The sequence below is a fragment of the Nuphar pumila genome, chromosome 6, assembly GCF_984573655.1.
Source record: "Nuphar pumila chromosome 6, dmNupPumi1.hap1.1, whole genome shotgun sequence".
Classification (NCBI taxonomy): Eukaryota; Viridiplantae; Streptophyta; class Magnoliopsida; order Nymphaeales; family Nymphaeaceae; genus Nuphar; species Nuphar pumila.
The window spans coordinates 111,715,349-111,737,448 of record NC_143254.1 but is presented as its reverse complement, the minus strand read 5'-3'; the positions used below and the strand labels follow the sequence as shown (position 1 = coordinate 111,737,448).

The following is a 22,100-nucleotide window of genomic DNA, read 5'->3' as shown; positions in this document are numbered from 1 at the left end:
AATTTCAATTCCAAATTCTGATTTTTAATTTCCATTTTAAATTCCAAATTCAATTTCAAATCAAACCTCAAGTTCAATTTCATTCTGATTTTCAAACTTCAAATAATTCCAAGTTCGATTTCTGAATTCAATTCGCAATTCAAAAACCAAACTTAAAATTCAAATTTCGATCTTCTATTTCAAATCAATTCAAATTTCAAAACTTAACTTTGAATTCAATTTCAAAGTTTTTCAATTTCAAAAGCTTTTCAATTCAAGTTCATTTCAAAGTCCAATTTCTCAATTCAAAATCGATTTTCGAGTTTCAAAGTCATTTCTAAAAAGATATTTTCAAATCCATTTCAGAATCACTTAAAAAATTCAAATTTCTGAAACATTTCCAAAAGGTATACACATTTTCAAAATTCAAAATCATAGCACAAGCATGATTCAATCTGCATTTTAGGACTTAGAATAATTTGTTAGACAAATTTAGGCAAAGCAAAGGCATAAATTTGATCTTTGGTTCGATTACCCCTGGTAAAGGCGCCAGGAATGGTTGAATCTCGTACCGACGAGCGAATCCCGTTTCCCCATTTTCTCGCAAATTTCAAAATGGAGTCGAGTAATTTCAAAATATCTTTTTCAAAAGGTCAAGTGAGACCTTGCTAGAGTTTTTCTCTTTATTCCCCTAAAAAAGAATAAAAGAAAATTTATTTGCAATGACCACAGACCAAAATCTATAAAAATTCGGATCTTAGGCCTTGGATCCAATTCGATCCAACTTCGGATCCATTTTGACAAACTGCTCAATTTTTAGAAAAATGCGATTTTTGGGCAAACCGGGACTCAAATTCAGAAAACTAAAATATCATTGCGCTCAGAATTTCGAGACGCATCCAACGATATATTACACGAACACCAAATTACGATTTTTGCCTGAAAATAACCCGAATTTCTCAAATTTTGCTTGAATTTAAAGGTCAAAACTAAAACTTTTTCTCACGTTTTGTTTGGCTTGCCTCGACCTTGTCGATAAGACCTGGGTCAAGCCCAGACTCAAAGATTTCAGTCTAAAAATCGAGTCTCGAACGATTTTTCTCCCAGACTTAGCCAAATTTTTGATAAAATTATAAAATGACTAAATACTAAAATACACAATTTTACAGCCATCGGGTTTGTACTTAATTTTATAAACCCACTTAGAATCAACAACATTTTTGTTAGGAGGTCTGGAAACAATTTTCCATGTCTGACATTCATGAAACATTTCCACTTCTTTATTCTTGGCATCGATCCATTTGTTTGATTTCACGGCTTGATGAAACCCACAGGTTCATCATGCTTATCAACCTGAGATAAAAAGAGTTGATCTATAGAAAAATTGTTGTAGCTGACCCACCTGTCAATAGGATGTCGGATTCTATTTGAACTCCTCAAGTTTCCAACAGGCACATAAGTATCTGGTTTAATGTGAGGAACATGGGGAGTGCCTTTTTCTCTTCGCACATACACATACCCTTTAAATTTATCAATAGGATGAGATTGTGGGTCTGCCTCTTCTTCAGCATATGAAGCTCCACCGACCTGATCATCGGATTGTGGTAATCCCGCTTGGCCTGAGTCGATGTCATCTTGGTCATCCGACTGTGTTTCCTGAGTATACTGAGATGAGCAATCACCATAAACACTTGCAAATAATTCTCCATTCATCCATATATGATAAACTTCTTCTCTGGGAATTCTTTGACATGTATTAAACAATACATTTCCAAAATTATTCTCATCAAACACAACATTCCTGAAAATTTTAACACGCTTAGGCATAAGATCATAGCACCAATACCCTTTGTAATCATCTGCATATCCCACGAACCTACACTTGGAAGCCTTTGGTTGGAATTTATTCCTAAGAGAATCATCAATATGAACATAGCAAGTGCATCCAAACACACGCAGAACATCATAATCAGGCTGAATGCCGAAAAGAGAAAAATATGGTGAACTATTTTGTAAAACTGTCATGGGCAGGCGATTTATAATATAGACTGCCTAATGGAATGCTTCTGTCCACAAACTAATGGGAAGATTGCTATCATGCATCATGCTCATGGCCGTTTCAACAATATGCCTATGCTTTTTTTCAGCAATCTCATTTTGTTGTGGCGTATGTGGACAAAACACTATACACTTTATTCCATTACTTTGGAGAAAATCAATAAAATCCTTCGATATATACTCACCACCTCCATCACAGTGAAAATGTAGAATATTGGTAGAGAAATGGTTTTGAACAAAGGCATGAAAGTTGCGAAATATATGAAAAGTTTCAGACTTATGCTTCATAAAGAATTTTCAAGTATAACGAGAATAACTGTCAATAAAGATGAGATGATATCTGCTGCTAGAATAAGAACAGACGGGTGCAAGACCCTAAACATCTGAATAAACAATTTCAAAAGGTCTTGGAGCTCTTTTATTTATAGAATTAAAAGGAAGAACATGACTCTTACGCATTTGACAACTGGAACACTTTTTATTATTTTCCTCAAGAGTTAAACTTGATTTAGGAATTAATTTACTTGATACAAGTTTCTCAGGAAAGGAATAACTACAGTGACTAAGACGGTCATGCCAAAGACTTGGCTTATTACATTTAGAAAGGCTAAAAACTGACTCAGGACTGGACAAAGATAACTCAGACTGAAAGGACTTAGACTTCAATAAGGGCTTCAAGACGGAACTTGTATGCGCAAATGGATCTTCCTTGAAGATATACATATTTCCTTTTCGTTCTCTTTCAGCGAATGTCTCCCTCGTTTGAAGATCCTTGACACACAAAGAAGAGGGAGTGAATTCAACATAAGAATGTGTATCATCAACAAGTTTGGACAAAAAAATAATGTTCTTTTTTATGTTAGGAGCATGAATGACATTTGACAAACTGAGAGATGATTTTGACAAATGAATGATTGCATCACAAATGTGAGAAATATGATGGTGAGATCTATCTCCAGTAACAATACTATTTTTACCAATGTAAGGAACCGAGCTTGAGAGCTTATCAACATCCCCCGTAACATGGGTCGCTGCTCCTGAATCAACATACCATAACCCTTGATCATTCTGCTTCAAGTGCAACCCAGACAATGCTATCAGCAAAAGTTGTTTCACCTCCCCATCAGTTTTGGTAACATTATCTTCCTTCTTGCTCTTAGTGTTTTGCAACTTTCCTTTATTTTGAGGATTAAACCAACAATTTGCCTTAATATGTCCCTTTTTATTGCACAGGTAACATGTTGGGACAACTCTTTGATTTTGGTTCTTTGCATTGGAGTTGAACGGCATATTGGGTGTGAGAAGCAAACCTGAACCTGCAAATCTACCACGACCTCTTCCTCCTTCGAAGCTATTTCCTCCACGACGACGACCATAGGAGAACCCAGTAGCTAAAACATCTTGGAAATCAGATTGAGCACCAGAATCTTCAGCAATGCCTTTCAACTACATTCCGTATTGTAGAAATTTTGCCCTGAGGTCCTCAAATGTAGGAAGCATGGGCAAGCACAACAATGATGTCACCAATACATGATAATTTGGGCCCAAACCATTCAATGTTTGTTGTACTTTATCTTTGTTCGACATTTCACATCCAATAATGGCAAGTTGATCTGTATTAGTCTTCACCTTATTCAAATATTCCATGATAGACATGCTGCCTTTCTTGAGAAGCTGGAATTCACGCTTGAGAAACAAAACTTTGGCTTCGGATATCTGAGAGTATGTCTATTTCAACCTGTCCCACAATTCCATCGCTGTGCAGTCGTCGGGAATAACAACTAGTACTTCCTGAGACAAGGTAGATGTGATGTAGGCAATTAATGCCTGATCTTTTTTCATCCAAGAGACATAATCCAAGTTTCGAACAAGCTTAGTAGATGCATCCCCTTGTGCGTCTGTTTCTTCCTTTGCAATGAACTTTGGTGGGGCTGAAATTGATCCAGCCATATGACCAAAGAGATCTTTGGCTCCTGATAAAAGGAACCATCTGTCTCTTCTAAGTCAGGAAATTTGAATTATTTAATTTCTCAGAGACAAGTTGGCTAAGGAAGTTTGATGACAAACCGGACTGGGTTGAAGAAGAATCCATGATTACGAGATACGTGAATATGAAGTAGAAAATACTCTAAGAAAGGAGCAATTGAATGGCTAATAAAACGTCGAAATAAGGTGATTGTTTAGATTCAGTCCAAAAGTGAATTGGTTACAACTGAATTCGGATCTGCAATTGCAATAAATCTGCTGTCCCTTTTTTTTTTTGAACAGAGATCAGATCAGGTGAATATTCAAATTATCACTTCAATATTCATGAGTCAAGCCACCTGAACATGCCGTGTTCGATTAGCATTAATAGGCTTTAAAAAAAATCGTTATACCACGATCACGATAAAATCGTGTTTTCAGATTGATTGATCAAAGATCAGTTTTCAGATGAGAGAATAAGAAAACAGATTCTAAGATGAAAGATCACGAGTTTTTCTTGGAATATAGTAGTGATTCAAGAAGGCGGGTTCTAGGAAACATGTGTTTCAAGAAAGTGTTTCAAGATGAGAACACGACAAATCTTCTAAGCCTGTGAGCAGCCTTTTTTTTTAAAGAAAAAGACGTGTTTCAGATGAAAACACGAAAGCACTTTCAAGAAAAGATGGAGACGAGAAGAAGAAATCGTATTTTGGGAGATAATACGATAACACAGATTTCAAAAGAGAAGAAAAACCAAGAAATAGTGAGGGAAGGATATTTCCTTACTGAAATCAGATATTCTCTATGGTCATACCTTTTGGAAGCAATACCGAGCCCTAGATCCAACCTTGCTCTTATACCATGTTAGATCTTGAGTTTTCACCTGACCCTATTGGGAGCCCATCTCAGAATTTGCTTGAGCCTAATTAAATCTGCTGAACATCAACCCAAGTTGGTTAGCTCTTTACACATTGCCTTTTTCCATGGAAGAAAAAAAAGAGCTCAAGAATCCAAGAAGCATTGAATGCAAGCACTAGATATATTATAAAATGCTAGTACGATAACTAGAATTAGGTAGATTTAGTAGAAATATGTAATGAAGTATGTGGAAGTATAAAAACAAAGTGCACAAGCACATACACAAGTCCTACTAAGGGACAATACAAGAGCACTAAGGCACTACACAAGCACAAAGGGGATATAATGGCTATAAAGAGTCAAATAGGAACACAAAAACATAAAAAATATATCCTTTTATTAATAAGAATGCTTGGAGAAAAGCATAGAAACAAATGGGGACAAGGGTCCTTATTTACAGAGTACAAAGGAGAGGAGGGGCTCCCAATAGAGTCGTTGAGAGCCCTCCATCGGTCATATTTATGACCATTGGAGCCCCAACGACTTTATGGTCATTTTTATTAAGTGTCGTGAAATGGGCTGGACTAGTTTGGGTTTGATCCAGACCCAAACTGGGATTTGAGTGATTGACGTGTTTACTGGGACACTCTTGTAATATTATGTTTGTTGTAGGACAGTTATGTCCATAATCAAATTGCTTTGTAACCTAATATATAAATATGAAGAATCAGGTCACGTACGTTATGAAAAACGCGAACCTGTGCAGCCCAAAACGTCTCAACGTCTTCTTCCTCTACCTCAGTGTCTTCTTCTTCTTCTACCTTTTTCTTCTCACCTTTTTCTCCTATTGCAGATCAGGTCAGGTGAAAACTCAAGATCTAACATGGTATAAGAGCAAGGTTGGATCTAGGGCTCGGTATTGCTTCCAAAAGGTATGACCATAGAGAATATCTGATTTCAGTAAGGAAATATCCTTCCCTCACTATTTCTTGGTTTTTCTTCTCTTTTGAAATCTGTGTTATCGTATTATCTCCCAAAATAAGATTTCTTCTTCTCGTCTCCATCTTTTCTTGAAAGTGCTTTCGTGTTTTCATCTGAAACACGTCTTTTTCTTTAAAAAAAAAGGCTGCTCACAGGCTTAGAAGATTTGTCGTGTTCTCATCTTGAAACACTTTCTTGAAACACATGTTTCCTAGAACCCGCCTTCTTGAATCACTACTATATTCCAAGAAAAACTCGTGATCTTTCATCTTAGAATCTGTTTTCTTATTCTCTCATCTGAAAACTGATCTTTGATCAATCAATCTGAAAACACGATTTTATCGTGATCGTGGTATAACGATTTTTTTTTAAAGCCTATTAATGCTAATCGAACACGGCATGTTCAGGTGGCTTGACTCATGAATATTGAAGTGATAATTTGAATATTCACCTGATCTGATCTCTGTTCAAAAAAAAAAAAGGGACAGCAGATTTATTGCAATTGCAGATCCGAATTCAGTTGTAACCAATTCACTTTTGGACTGAATCTAAACAATCACCTTATTTCGACGTTTGATTAGCCATTCAATTGCTCCTTTCTTAGAGTATTTTCTACTTCATATTCACGTATCTCGTAATCATGGATTCTTCTTCAACCCAGTCCGGTTTGTCATCAAACTTTCTTAGCCAACTTGTCTCTGAGAAATTAAAGTCTTTAAGGAGTTGATGAACTTTCATTATCATTGTTGAATTCTCTTGCAACTTCACAAGTTTTGGACAACACTTTTAAGTCAGAGTTAAACCAAGCTTTGCACATTGTGTGAACAACTGGGACAGGGAAAAAGGCTACATATGAAGCTTTTGTTTCAATCTCTTGGCCATGTGACATGATTTTCTCGAACAAGAAAATAAATAAACAAATCAAGCACATATTTGTACACATTCATGCAGAAACACGTTCACATTTTCTGACATCAAAACTCCTATACTATTCTAGATAGCATATATTTCTAATTAAGCTTCCTAAGTACTGATTTTTATATGGATTTCTAGGCACCATAACTATAGACATGCCATCATAGGCCCTCATGCTTCTTCTTTGTGGCACATCAGTTCATAATTGTTTTGTATTAATGATTTTTTTAATATTTTACTGCAGGAATTGTGGTCCTTGCTAGAGTTCATGATGCCTGACATTTTTGAGACTGGAGATGCAGATTTGAAAAAGTTATTGAATGCAGAAGATAAAGATATGATTGTGCGCATAAAATCCATGTTGGCACCCTTTGTCTTGAGACGATTGAAATCAGATGTCATGCAGCAACTTGTCCCCAAAATACAGAGGGTATATATGACTACCTTAAACCATATTTTTGCTAAGTGAATGCCATTCGGGGACAATGAATTGTCTATCTTGGTTTTGTTCTTGCTTATTCTTTTTTTTTATGATGCCAGAAATCTTTTTGCAGGTCGAATATGTAACCATGGAACCAGAACAGGATACTGCTTATAGGGAATCAATTAATGAATATCGTGCAGCTTGTGAAGCTCGTGCTACAAAGAATTCTGCTGCTGCAGAACAAAAAGTCATTAGTTTTCTACCACGCCGTCAAGTTTCCAACTATTTTACACAGTTCAGGAAGGTGCTGCTAGTGTTTGCAACAATTTATTAAAATCTCATGGAAAGCTGCGTTTGTGATCAGAGCATTTTGTTAAAATTCTATGGAGATATGGCTCTAAGCACTTCATTTTTTTCACAGATTGCAAACCACCCATTGTTGGTAAGGCGGATCTTTAGTGAGAATGATGTTGTTAGTTTAGCTCGAATCTTTCATCCAAGGGGTGCATTTGGATTTGAATGCACATTAGAGAGAGTAATTTCAGAGCTCAAAAATTACAATGATTTTGCCATTCACAAGGTGATTTACTTGTTTGAATTTTGTTTTATCCCTCAATTGTTGTCTGGTGTGTCAGCACACATACATATACAAACATTCATGCTTGTTGCATTCTTTTGGGTATATCAACTAGTAGAACATATTACCATTTTCTCTCAAAGCATGGTCTTTTGATTTGTGAAAATATATTTTTCTCCCATGACTGATTGCATGCATGATTCTAGCGATATCTTATATATAAGATCATGATGCTGTTTGCTTTCAATTTGTGCGCTCTTGTATGCTACTTCTCTTCATGCTTTGGTTATATTTTGTATACTAGACCATGCTGCTGTCTGCTTTTAAACCATCAAATTCACCAAATATTTTTGCTTGATTTACAATATGTGAAAACTAGACCATTGTATTAATTAGTAGGTTGAACTCTGACTAAGCATACTTAAAGCACATGATTGTTCTTAAAGTTAGCTTTTCATTGGAAGAGAACTATGTAGTCAAAAGCCCTAGGCGGTGCCTAGTCGGTCGACCCCTAAAAAGATTAATCGATGACTAGGCGGGATTAGTCGGACTAGTCAGTACTCCAATTAAAATATAAAAAAGTATACAAAATATACATAAAAATATGTTTAATTCTTTTACTAATAAGATGTTTTCAATTTCATTACACAAGTACAAAATTACACATGCTTTCACAAAATATATTAATAAACATAACCAATATATATATATATACAATTATTTATAACATATTCAATATAATCAACAAAATATGCTTTCAGCCTTTCACAAAAGCACAATAACACATAACATATATAAATACCATATATATACATATGAAACAAAGTAACACACATATATAAAAAAACATAATCAATTAATATTAACTGTGCATGCTTTCAATGTTTTGCAGAAAAAATCCCAAAAGCAAAGTAAAACACACACACACACATATATATTGATGATGCATCTTTTTCAATAGAGTATTTTTGAGATATATTTTCAGTAAAAACGTTTATGCAAACCGTGCATCAAATCATAAAAAACCGGTTCACACTAGTGGTGAAGTCTGAGTCAAACTCAAGGAACGGGATAAGTACTTTTGTACCCCACACAGAACTACTTTTGTTGCCTTGAAAATAAAAATTAATTAACTAAATAAAAGAATGAGTGCCTCCCTCTACGGAGGGCTTACAAAAAAATAATAAATGGTTTTTGTTGAGATTAAGAGGTTTTAAGTTTAAGTTTTCTTAAACTAGAGGTTATTTGATATTTAGTGTTTAATGAGGGACTTGTGTGTAAAATTTTACATTGGCCTCTCTCTATTTAAACATAGAGATTAGCCCTAATCAGATTAACGAGTTCTCTCAGCCGATCTCTCTCTCTCTCTCTCTCCTCTCCTCTCGTCTTGTCTGCCTCGGCTTGGGTGCTCCTTATTCAAGTTGCGACATGGTATCAAAGCCATGAATCTCGGGATCCTGAAAACGTGATTGTTCTACACCAAATCGTAAACAGGTGTGGGTTTTTTTTTTCTAATTGCATAGATCTGATCACAGATCTGATGTCTGACTCACGTCATGACACAAATCTGTAATCAGATCTACAGATCGATTGCGGTTGGGAGTTACGGAAGAGCAGGCATGCTTTTATGTGTCGTGGAAGGTTTTTTTCTTCTCAGGCCCAGGCGTGATTTATGTGCAATAGTAGCAACCTGTTAATTAGTTTTTTTTGTCATTTCTGTGTCGTGGAAGCAACAGTCGTGATTCCTGTTTTTTGTGAATTTTTTTTAGCAGCCGTAACATGTGTGCCGTGGAAGCAACATGTTAATATTATTTTTTTTGTGTCGTGGAAGCAGCAGGCGTGATTCCCTGCTTTGTGGAAAGTTTTTTTTTTGTGGGAAGCTTTTATCTACTGTCGTGGGATTTATGTGTTGAGTACAGGTGCTAAAATCTGACCATGAACAAGTCGTCATGTTGGACGCTGTTCTGGCTTTCTCAGATCTATATTTCTGACTTGTTTTACCAATTGTATCTGACGTGGGCTGAATAGTCAGGTGCAGACGTGGTATTGGCTGATGCATGATTGTGAAACACGCTACTTTCTGTGTCAATTGTAGCATGTCGTGAATTTTATTTCTGGTGTGGCAAACTTTGTGTAGTCGTGGACTTGACTGATGTGTGATTATAAAACACGCTGTTCAAGTGAGTGAATCTGATTTTTTGTGGCAGCTGCAATAGCATCAAATATTCAGTATGGGTGAAACTTAGAAATGTGATTCCAAAATTGAACATATTGGGGAGTATAAGGCTTTTGCAAATCCCTTCTCGTATTGTTCTTCTGTAAGGTTGAATGAAACTAACTATGCCAGGTGGTCCAGAACTTTTATGATGTCGGTATCTGGACATCGTAGAAAACATATTTTGTTGGAAGATGAACCCAATGAAAAGGTGGGAAAATACGTTACTTGGGACGAAGATAATGACATCGTTATGTCATGGATCATGAATAGTGTTGAACCCCATATTGCAGATGGTTTAATTTACTATAATACAACCAAACAGATGTGGGACAATCTTCGAGATACGTACTCACAAGAGACTAATGTGAGTCGTATCCTGCAAGTCGAACAGGAGATATATAATTTGCAGTAGGGAGATCAGACCTTGGTCCAGTACTATGCCTCCGTCAAAGCTGCGTTTGAAAGACTCAATGCTCACATGCCTCTTTGTTGTTCGAAGCAAAAGGATCATCAAGAATAGACTATGGTTGCTCGGTTTCTTACAGGTTTATCTTCAGAATTCTCTGTTGCAAAAGTCCAAATGTTGACAGGATCAGATGTACCTACTCTTGCTGATGCATACAATCGTTTGATTAGACTTGCGATCTCTCTTCCACAATCTCATCCTGTGTCTCAGTTATCTGCTCTAGCTGTCTCATCTGGTTATGGGCGTGCAAGTATTTAGAATATCAGAGGATGAGGTCGTGGGAGAGGTATGAGAGGCAGAGGAAAACTTCAATGTACATTCTGTGGAAAATCTGAACATTTAGAAGATCGTTGCTGGGATAAGCATGGTTGGCCAACCTCTTCTTCATCAAAGTCATATGCTCCAAAAGCAAATGTTACTACACTAGAGGCAACAAATGTACATGATAATACCTCTGCAAGTGACAGTATCACCCTCAGTCGAGCAGAATATGATGAGCTGATAGCTCTTTGCCCTTCGAGTTCCACCTCTCCTGTAGCCGGGCCTACTCAACAGGGAATAATCTTCATCTGAATGATAGTAAGTGGATTATTGACTCAGGTGCATCCAAACATTTGTGTGGAAATTCGCTTGTCTTTTCAGATCTAAAGGATATTATTGTTCATCGAGGAGTCTCATTAGCCGATGGGAGTTCCTCACCAGTTGATGGTCAGAGAAATATTTCTATATCCTCCACCTTACAGTTGAAAAATGTTCTTCATGCTCCCAATTTTTCTCAAAGTTTACTCTCTGTTAGTTGCCTTATAAAAGAACTAAACTTTAGAGTGATATTTGATCCGATGGGTTGTCATTTTCAGGATTTGCTGACGGGGAAGAAGATTGGTGGAGGCTATGAAGAAAATGGAGTTCTACTACTTACATCATCCAATGGGTAATGTTTATGCTGCAGTGGAACACTCATCCAGTCCTGTTCGGTGGCATCGTCGTCTTGGTCATCCTTCATTGTCAAAACTTTGTTATGTCTTTCCTCAAATTCCTTCTACTACATCATTTCAGTGTGAAGCATGTCAGTTGGGCAAGCATCATCGAAGTTCGTTCCCTTCGAGTCAGAGTCAGTCTAGTCATAAAGTTTTTGAATTTCTTCATGTAGATGTATGTGGTCCTAGTAAGATTCCTACTAGGACTTAGTGCTGATATTATCTTGTTACTGTTGATGATTTTTCTAAGTTGTTATGGGTAAAAAGAACGATTTGAAGTTCCAAGTATTATCAAATCCTTAATTCTTGAAATAAAAACTCAGTTTGAATCTATTGTCAAGATTCTTCGCACTGATAATGCTCTTGAGTTTAAATCAAAAGTTCTGTTACAATTTTACCAAGATCATGGCATTCAACCCCAAACTACCTGTGCCTATTCATCTCAACAAAATGGGGTGGCTGAGCGAAAACACCGGCACCTGCTTGATGTTGCCCGGACCCTTATGATTCAATCCAATGTTCCTGCGTTATATTGGGGTGATGCGATTATCACTGCTTGTTATCTGATCAACCGCATGCTTTCATCTTCTGTGTGTGATCAAATTCCATTAAATATCCTAAAACCTAATGCCCCATTCTTCTCTTTCTCACCAAAAATATTTGGATGTGTTTGTTTTGTACATAAACTTGGCCCTGACCGTGATAAATTAGCTGCTCAAGCTACAAAATGCATATTTATAGGTTATCCAAAAAATCAAAAGGGATATCGATGTTATGATCCTATTTCTCGCCGAGAGTATGTCAGTGCGGATGTATCTTTCTTGGAATCCATTCCATATTACTCTAGTACCGGTTCCCCGCTGCAGGTTGGTCCGGCTGAGTCTTTTCCATTACCTATACCTCCTTTTCCTTTGGAATCTGTTCCCTTATTACCGGACCAAACTTCATCCTCTTCACGATTTAATAATCCTCCATTGGTATATGTGCATAGAGCTCCACCTCCGCAAGTGCCTTCATCCTCTTCTTCTCCTGAGGTAAGTACTACTGACAATAGTGATCTTTATGATGATGATAAGAGGCATATCGCTCTACGAAAGGGGACACGACAATGTACCTTATATCCCATATCTCATTTTGTCTTCGATGTCAGAATTGGAAATCAGATGAAAACTTTTATTTCAGCCTTATCTGCTGAAACTATTCCTCCGAACTATCAATAGACAGAGCTAGATAACCGGTGGAAGCTGGCTATGCAAGAAGAAATGGATGCTTTATTGTCTCAGCATACATGGGATCTAGTTGATTCCCCAGTGGATGTTGACATTGTTGGACCCAAATGGGTATATACAATAAAGTACAAATCAAATGGTTCTATTGAAAGGTATAAGGCCAGATTAGTAGCAAAAGGGTATACTCAGACTTATGGTATTGATTTCTTTGAAACCTTTTCTCCTGTTGCACGGATGGGCATCATTCGTCTTGTTCTCTCAGTAGCTGTTCATTATGGTTGGAGCTTGTGTCAATTAGATGTGAAAAATGCATTTCTATATGGGGATCTATCTGAGACAGTTTACATGCAACAACCTCCAGGATTTGAGGTTGAGGAAGAGTGTCAGAAGGTGTGTAGATTGAGAAAGGTGATTTATGGCTTGAAACAAAGTCCGCGTGCATGGTTTCAAAAGTTGTTTGAAGTGATGTCACACTTTGGCTTTAATAGGTCAGCGACAGATCATACACTATTTATCAAGAAAACTAACTCAGGAATAGTTGTTATGGTGGTATATGTGGATGACATCATTCTTACAGGAGATGATGTGAAAGATATTGAAGCCACAAAGGCTCATCTTAAAAAACACTTTGTTACAAAAGACCTTGGTTCACTTAGATATTTTCTGGGTATAGAAGTTGCCAGGAGCCGTGAAGGGATGATTTTGTCTCAACGGAAGTATGTTCTTGACTTATTAAAGGAAACTGGAATGTTGGGAGCTAAACCAACAAATATTCTCATGGATCATAAAGTTCAGTTGTTTGAAGAAGGGTCAAAACTGATTGATAGCAAAAGCTATCGCTCACTAGTAGGGAAGCTAATTTATGTAACTGTGACCAGGCCGGATATTGCTTTAGCAGTAAACAAAGATAGCCAATTTATGGACAAACCAACTGAGGTGCACTGGAATGCAGCTATAATGATTCTCAGGTATTTAAATTCTTCTCCTGGAAAAGGGTTATTATTCAGGAAAGGTGGAACTCTGGAGATAGTGGCCTACTCTGATGCTGACTATGCAGGATCTGTAGTGGATATAAAATCTACCACAGGATTCTGTGTGTTTTTGGGAGACAACTTAATTTCATGGAGAAGTAAGAAGCAAAATGTGGTTTCTAGGTCGAGTGCAGAATCAGAATATAGGGCTATGGCCCAAAAAACTATTGAATTAATGTGGGTTTGTACTGTTCTTCATGATCTTCAGGTGAAGGTTTCCTCTCCTATGACCATGATGTGTGATAACAAGGCTGCCACATATATAGCGAACAATCCTGTCTTTCATGAGAGAACAAATCACATTGAGGTTGATTGCCACTATGTAAGAGATATGGTTCAAGCTGGTCATATCACTACCAAATATTTAAAGTCGGAGGACCAAGTTGCAGATATGTTTACAAAGCCTCTTGCTAGACCAAATTTCTCAAAATGTTGTGACAAGCTGAGCATGATTGATATCTATGCTCCAGCTTGAGGGAGAGTGTTGAGATTAAGAGGTTTTAAGTTTAAGTTTTCTTAAACTAGAGGTTATTTGATATTTAGTGTTTAATGAGGGACTTGTGTGTAAAATTTTACATTGGCCTCTCTCTATTTAAACATAGAGATTACCCCTAATCAGATTAACGAGTTCTCTTAGCCGATCTCTCTCTCTCTCCTCTCCTCTCCTCTCCTCTCCTCTCGTCTCGTCTCGTCTGCCTCAGCTCGGGTGCTCCTTATTCAAGTCGCGACAGTTTTATTACAGACCCAATGAATTCAATAAATAGAATAAAATAAATCTTAATCTAAAAATAAAAGAAAATGTCTTCAGTGCTCGAGCTTGTAGTCCATTTTTATCTTCACTGCTTCCCTTTTTTGTTTCTTCATCATTGGTTTTTAGTCTTTTTGTAGAAGGGCTTCTTGAGGGGCTCTCTGAAGGGCTTTTGAGGGGATCTCAGAGGGCTTTTCAGGGATACTTTTAAGGGCTCACCTCACGTTTGAACGCTTTTCTGTAAGAATAAAAAGACAAAATACAAAACAAAGTACAAAAACTCACAGAAATTTAATGATAGTTTCAGCCAAAAATCATAAAAACATGAAATAAACTAACATGAAATACTCATAACATGTAACTAACCACTACACTAAAAGACAAAATAGTAAAACTAACTATTAACAAACAAGAACTAATTCATGAACTAAATTACAACTTAAAACACTAAATGATAAAAGAAGTCAACTAACTAACAAGAATGAAATCAACTAACATAAAAAACTATACTAACCAAATTTACACAGGAATTTTAATTAACTGAATAATAAAGCAAATGACAAACTACTTCTATCTAACAAAAGTCGATAATTGACATAAACGCAAATAATAACAATCGGCTAATGTGACTTACCTAAATTACATTAACTAATTAATTTCTAACGGTTCTAATAACATCAAACTGAACCTATACTAATTTAATTACTAACAAAAAAATTAACGTTAAACTAAAATTAACTAATTAAAAGAAAATTACCAGTACCTAAATTGGCTAAAATGATTTCTACCTAAAAATGATACTTAATTAATTAACAATAAAAGTGTAATCTAAGTACACAAAATAAAAATTCTGGAATTGGAAATATACTTAACTGATTGTTGAAAACAATAAATAATTCTAACTACTTGGCTGAATAAATAAAAAAATATAAATAAACTAATTAACTATTTCTATCTACCAATTTCTACTATAATGAAATAACTAATTCAAATTAATTAAAGCTAAACTAACTAATCTAACATGCTGAAAGCATTGAAAGACATGGTTAAATATATAAATAAAAAAACTTATAAATGAAAACATTCAGGAATGATTAAATCTAATTATCGCAAATCATAAATTAACAAAAAACAAAGCAAAATCCTAATTGGTTAATATTATTGAATCTAAACTAAATCTAGTTGAACTAATTTATGAAAGTAAACTAATTACATCTAAGAAAAACAACAACTAACATGAATCAAACTAAAGAACTAATAAAAGAATATGCTTACCTACTAGCACACAAATCGAGATAACTGATTAAACTACACTATTATATATATTTTTCTATTTATATTTTCAGATGGTGGAATAAAAATAAACTAATCTAGATGCGATGAATATGCAATGATCAAGCGAAACTACAACCAATGATATGATATATGCCATGCAAAAACTAAAACTAAAACTACAAAGATAGGGGAGAAGAAACATACCTTATGGTCCGTCTCTGACGGAGGGGTTGAGAAAAAGAAGATGGCTTCTTCATTGTAATCGCACGCACTCCACTCTCTCTCTCTCTGACGATGGGGGCAAGAAAAAAACCGGTGATGATGAGGTTTAGAGGAAAGAGTGAATAAGAAGAAGGAAGAATATGGTAGGCAACTGGTTGAGAAGAAAACAAGTGAAAGAAGAGGAAGAAGAAGAAGAAGAAGAAGAAGTAGAGGCACAGATTTCAAGAGGGAAAAAACATCCCCCTCTTCTCTAAAATAGCTATTTATAGTTAGAAGTTAAGGTTAATTAGGTTTTGTCAGAAAAATTTCAGAAAAAGTCCAAGGATTTTGCAAATATTTCAAAAGACTTAATTTTCTAACAATCTATTCAATTCTACAAAAAAGCTAAAAGCGGACTCAAATTTGCTCAAATTACGATTTGATAAAAATCAATAAAATCCTTAGAAGACAAGCATTTTTAAGTGTTTATCGCACATAATTATGCATGAAAGTGTATGAAATTATGTGTGATCATATATATATATATATATATATATATATAATACGCTCGTTCTGCCCTGTTAGGCCCCTTCAAAAATCATAGTTTGCACTATTTTTCTCACATATAAGACCGCATATGTGATCTATAGGTTTTGTTTAGTGGGAATTGGCTTTTGGATCACCGGAATCTGACCTGTATATAGTTTTTTCCGGTGATAAAAAATCAATGGCTATGAAGGCATCAATTTTTCCTGGCTCATAAAAAATATGTTTTTCATCAAAAAAACATGATCCAAGAGTCAATTCCCACTAAATCAAGCATGCTAAACACATCTAACAGTTCATATATACCATAAAACACTTCAAACTATGGGGCGTAACAGGGCAGAACAAGAAAAGAGGGCCTAATATGTTGAGTTCTCATATATATATATATATATATATAACTAAGCATGTTTTCATCATTTCACAGAACAAATCACAAAAACATGCACATTTATAATTATATATATACAATAAAATAACAGATTATATAAGAATAATAAATGACTAAAATGCCCTCGTACCTAGGGGGAAGCTTATTTGCCGACTAGACGTCTTAGTCAGTGCCTAATCAGCAAAATTGGTACCTTTTAAGGTGCCCAGATAGGAATTGCAAAGCCTAGGTGTTTTACTTACGCTTTGACTGACTAGGCAAATTTCAGTAAACACGGTTCACACAAATATATTTAAGTTGGAGTTCACAATATCACATCAATGCGTATCCATAGCGAATGCACATTGAACCAAGCATGTCAGTGTTTCAAGCAACTAAAAATATTCAGATTCCAACTTGAATGCCAACCAGATTCCTTTTACATGCATGAAAATTAGAATTTTATGACATGCCAGGGAAATCCAATTTTTAAAATATGCCCAACTTTCATTTAGAATCAGGTTTAGTTAAGCATCCTCACAAACCAAGTGACAACAATCATTCGGTTCAGAATTCAGATATATCTAATTATCTATGGCCAACTGATTTTGTGGTTCCAAAAAAGAATTGAACATTCGGAACAACACGAATAACATAATCAGTTTTGTTCTTGTTCAATGCTCTAAAAAAACCCAGTTTTAAGTGTGTGTGTACAAACTGAAAATCAATTCATAAGTGAGTGACTGTATACCTCTGAAATTCAGATCTATGTACGTAAGTGTGCATATCTGAAAATCAGATCTAGGTGCGTCAATGTGCACATCTGAAAATCAGATCTAGGTGTCAATATGCACATCTGAAAACCAGATCTAGGTGCGTGCCCTGCCCAAGTGCAAACAGATTTATGTATATGCCTTGTTCGAAATCGTGCATATATATATATATATATATATATATATATTCTGGTTGGCATATGTATGTATATACATATATGTCGACTGATATATATGTATATATATTTCGGATTCAGAGATCCCATCCAGATCTGAAGATTCAAGAGAATTCAAGAACTTGAACCTGATGGGTTCTAGGCATATGCAGTAGCAAACAGTTTTACATGCTCATTAAAAATTTTACACAGTAAAAAGAAACAGTAAAGAACTAACTGAAAATACTTTTTCATTCCAAGAGTGATCTGAACCTGTTTTAGGTTCAGCTCTGCATTGAAACTGTTTGCAACTAACACGGTTTAATGCTCATTTCTATTTCTGCAGATTGCAAAACAGGTTCATGCTATGATTAATATATACAATCAGATTAAAAAATACACACCGTTAAACACTTACCAAACACAGCTTTCACTGCACTGGTTCACGTGGGTGTGTGCAGCACACACCACAAACCTGGTTCACATGGGTGTGCACAGCACACACCACGAACCTGTTTCTATGTATATTTTTTTTTTTGCCTGTGTGCACACAGCACACATACTTCCAAGGATCAAACCTTGATGCCTGAACACGCAGATCAAGCAGAAAAATCACAGGTTTAATTAATACAACACATTGAAATAAATCTGGACAGCATTAGTTAACTCCCACACATGTAAATTTCTTGCTAAGTTATGTTTAAAAATCATAACCAGTTAAGGTTTTTTTTTAAAACCTCAACCAAAAATAAAAACGCTGCTTCAGACTTTTAGATTTAAACTAAAACAACTTTAATAAAAGTGAACCCGATCCAATGACACGCCGACTAAGAAGAATCATGTTCATGATGACTGAAACAAAATCATTAGTTAGAACTTAGAACTAACAGCTTATATATATATATATATATATATATATATATATGTGTGTGTGTGTGTGTGTGTGTGTGTGGATACTTAGTCAAGTGTTCATGACATAAGCACGATGCTGAAATCCCAGTATAAGGGTGCCATCAAATACATGTAAACAATTTTAATATCAATATTTTCTGTAAATATTGAAAATATCTATTTTTTGTGCAAACTATCATATGCTTCTGGTGGCTTTTCCTGGCCTTCAATGGACAGAGTCAATTTAAATGATTCTTCCAAGGGATGCTTTTACTGGATTATTTGTATTGTGCCTTTCCCTGTTCATATCCTGGTTGTGTTTATCTTATTGCAGCTTTTAGTTTCTTATGGAGGCAATGATGCCAGTGGCACCCTTAAAGAGAAACACGTTTTGGGTTCTGCTAAATGTCAGGTTTGTCTACTTTGCCCATCTAAAGATTTCATCGTGGCCAACAATTTTTTAATGACCCAAGCTTTTAGTTGAATTATTTAAAGTTAAGTGGGTAAAGTATTAGATTAATTGAAGTAGTCTACTAAACTTGAAGTCTTGGACTTAGAGTTCCGAATCCTTATGATTTCAGTGCTATTACTTGTTTGGGTTGCTTGAATTCATACATGATCGTATTCAACTAATACTGGTTCTGTTACAATGCTGTATCAACTAAGAGTTTTGAGGCTTTAAAACTCTGGTTTGTAGTTATTCCATTTGATTCTGATGCTATTTGCTTGATCCTTTTGGGTTTCGATAAACTTGTTTTTACCTCGCCCTTCTGATTGCAGGCATTGGCAGAACTTTTACCTTCACTTAAGAAATCTGGTCATCGCGTCCTAATATTCAGCCAATGGACTACAATGCTTGATATTTTGGAGTGGGCCTTGGATGTCATAGGAGTGACCTATAGCCGTCTTGATGGCAGGTTGTATGATCATGGTTCATAAACATATTTTTATAATATCATCTCTCTCTCTCTCTCATGGTTTTGCAAGCATTATGTTTGGTGGACGCCTTTGATGCTGCTTGTCAGTTCACTCTTGTGCCTTTGATGACAGTACTCAGGTGACAGAAAGGCAGACTATAGTGGACACATTCAACAATGATACTTCCATTTTTGCGTGTTTACTATCAACAAGAGCAGGAGGGCAGGGACTGAACTTGACAGGAGCAGACACTGTAATTATACATGACATGGATTTCAACCCACAAATGGATCGGCAAGCTGAGGATCGCTGCCATCGCATTGGCCAGATAAAGCCTGTGACTGTGTACAGGTACCTAAGAATCTTGAGGAGATAAAAAAACAAGTAGATACTGTAAAAAATTCTGGCACAGGAAAGTGACTGGAACAACCCAGTCCGTAATAATGCAAGGTGGCTGTTTCTAATGAGTTTTGATAAGTTTTGCAGGCTTGTGACCAAAGGCACGGTTGACGAGAACATCTTCGGGATTGCCAAACGTAAATTGATCATGGATGCAGCAGTGCTTGAATCTGGAATGGAGCTGTATGCTGAAAATGAAATGTCTGAGAAAACCATGGGAGAAATTTTTGCCTCAATCTTGCTGGGTTAGGCAGAAGGCGTAAGTTTGGTTCAAGGCAGAACAGTTAAAAAGAGCCATTTTGGCAGCACTGGGGGGAGCCAATGAGGCCTTTCCATCGTAAAGTTCCCGAAAGGTTCAGAGGTGTTCTCCCTTGATTCCATTGGCGTTGCCATGGAGCTGTTTACTCGGGTTGATTCAGAAATTCAGACTGGGTTCTTTGAATACTGAGCCCCAAAGTAGCCCTCAGGAACGAGAAATTTGAGTCTCTCCTGCAATGGTCACTTGAGATTTGAAGATCAATATCAATTGTTTTATCTGTACGTGAATGACTTTTCGTTACAAAACGTTTCTGTGTAAATACAATTTGCTTGGTATGGTCCCTGTGCATGTTCATGCCTCCATTATTTGGTGCCACAGCACCTGAACCTGCACTTGTGAGCTGCCGTTTCCTTTTGGCATGGCAAGGGACCGTACATGTACAATTTTTTGCGGAAGCTTACGCAGATATGCTGCGGCTGTTGGTAGTTTTTGGGGACATGACCCAAGTTTTCCAAGGGACAGGCATTTGCGTCACAATCAGACGTAACGACAAGACATGAGAGAAGATAAAAAGCCTTGTCCTCAAAAAAAGAAGAAAGAAAAGCTGTCCATGCACTTCACCGCGGCATTGCCTACCTTCTGGACAGGGCAGGACAAGAAAGAAAATAACAGAAAAAACTCCCAATGAACTAAACGTAAAGAGACTTCCGGAGAGTCCAAATTATTTTTTCACCGTGGGCAAATTCTTGCAGTAGCCCAGTGATTCTAACCTTAGCAAATCTCTGTTTAAAACACTTCTTTTAGTAAAATTTTGAAAATGAAAAACGCAATTGGAATTGTTTTTCAAAACAAAAAAAGGCAAAAAAACTTGGGTTCTTAAAAGAAACATTTAGAACTTGAAAAAGTTTATTTTAAAAAAAGATTAGAAATAAAAAGTTCAATTATGGATTCAGATCGGATCTCGGTTTGGATCACAATGAATTTTATGTTTGGATCGTGTAATTCCTATACCTAAATTAATATTCAAGGGGAAATCTCATGAATGCCCTTTTCTCTGAGCGTGTTTAATAAAATAAAATTTAATTACGATGTATATGATTTTGTTGTTCATTTTTTTTCATCCATATTTTTTAGTGCTTAACTTTTCATATCATGTATCTGCTATTCAACGAATTTTGCCGTTTGACGTATTGCTGACCATGGTTCTAACACAAACGCTCGTCATCTTAAAACTAGCATAAAAAGTCATAGGCTAGGAAAGCGGCTTACCAATAGATCTCTACACCTAAAAAACTAATCCTCGAGGACAAGGGAGCACTGATGCAGTCACTAAGAGCATAAAAGAGATCTTGCTGAACTTTAAACTAAGTCGTAGATGCCTTTCATCGATTAAACACTTGACAGTAAAAAATGATTTCTTTTTCTTTTTCAATAATTAAGGTGCCCTCGTTCCATTTAACTTGCAAACTCTTCCTCAAATTTATCAAGTACTTGTTCTTTTATTAGTCGACCCTTAAGAGACGGAGGGCCGCCATTGGTGAAGCATGTATGGTAGATGGGCGGTTATTCAGTTAAAAAGGTGAACTCCACTCCAGGCTCATTTCCTATATATATTAACCCGTATCATCAAACACATAAGCGTTGCCGTTCATTGCGCAAGATCAAACGGCAACACTTTGTCATTTTTTTGTGCGCTCATGATTTTTAGCAGCAGTCTTGACCACCTAAATCTCTGGGCAGAAGACAGAGAATTAGAAGCAGTTCAAAACTGCTGTTACTTCTCGTTTTTTCAAAAAAAAAAAAAATGCATGGCGTTACGTCGCGAAGGAAAACCCTTGAACATACGGGGTTTCCTATATATATTGATGAAATTTGGATAAGATGAGA

General features: G+C 36.1%; 1 protein-coding gene across 3 annotated transcripts in view; it reads left to right on the top strand.

Moving 5' to 3' along the window:
* The window catches only part of LOC149835735 (protein CHROMATIN REMODELING 19-like), a 45,608-nt gene extending 25,114 nt beyond the window's left edge, over positions 1 to 20,494 (top strand). For 2 of the 3 annotated variants that reach the window (XM_090008719.1, XM_090008720.1), the window contains 7 exons: positions 7,001 to 7,186; positions 7,311 to 7,484; positions 7,602 to 7,760; positions 18,972 to 19,049; positions 19,418 to 19,554; positions 19,688 to 19,906; positions 20,042 to 20,494. In XM_090008719.1, the coding sequence (XP_089864845.1) occupies positions 7,001 to 7,186; positions 7,311 to 7,484; positions 7,602 to 7,760; positions 18,972 to 19,049; positions 19,418 to 19,554; positions 19,688 to 19,906; positions 20,042 to 20,204 (1,116 nt within the window). In that variant the 3' untranslated portion in view covers positions 20,205 to 20,494. Of the gene's footprint in view, positions 1 to 7,000; positions 7,187 to 7,310; positions 7,485 to 7,601; positions 7,761 to 18,971; positions 19,050 to 19,417; positions 19,907 to 20,041 lie in introns of those variants that run through there. The other variant, XM_090008721.1, reaches the window with a different exon arrangement.
* Positions 20,495 to 22,100: the final 1,606 nt, after the last annotated feature.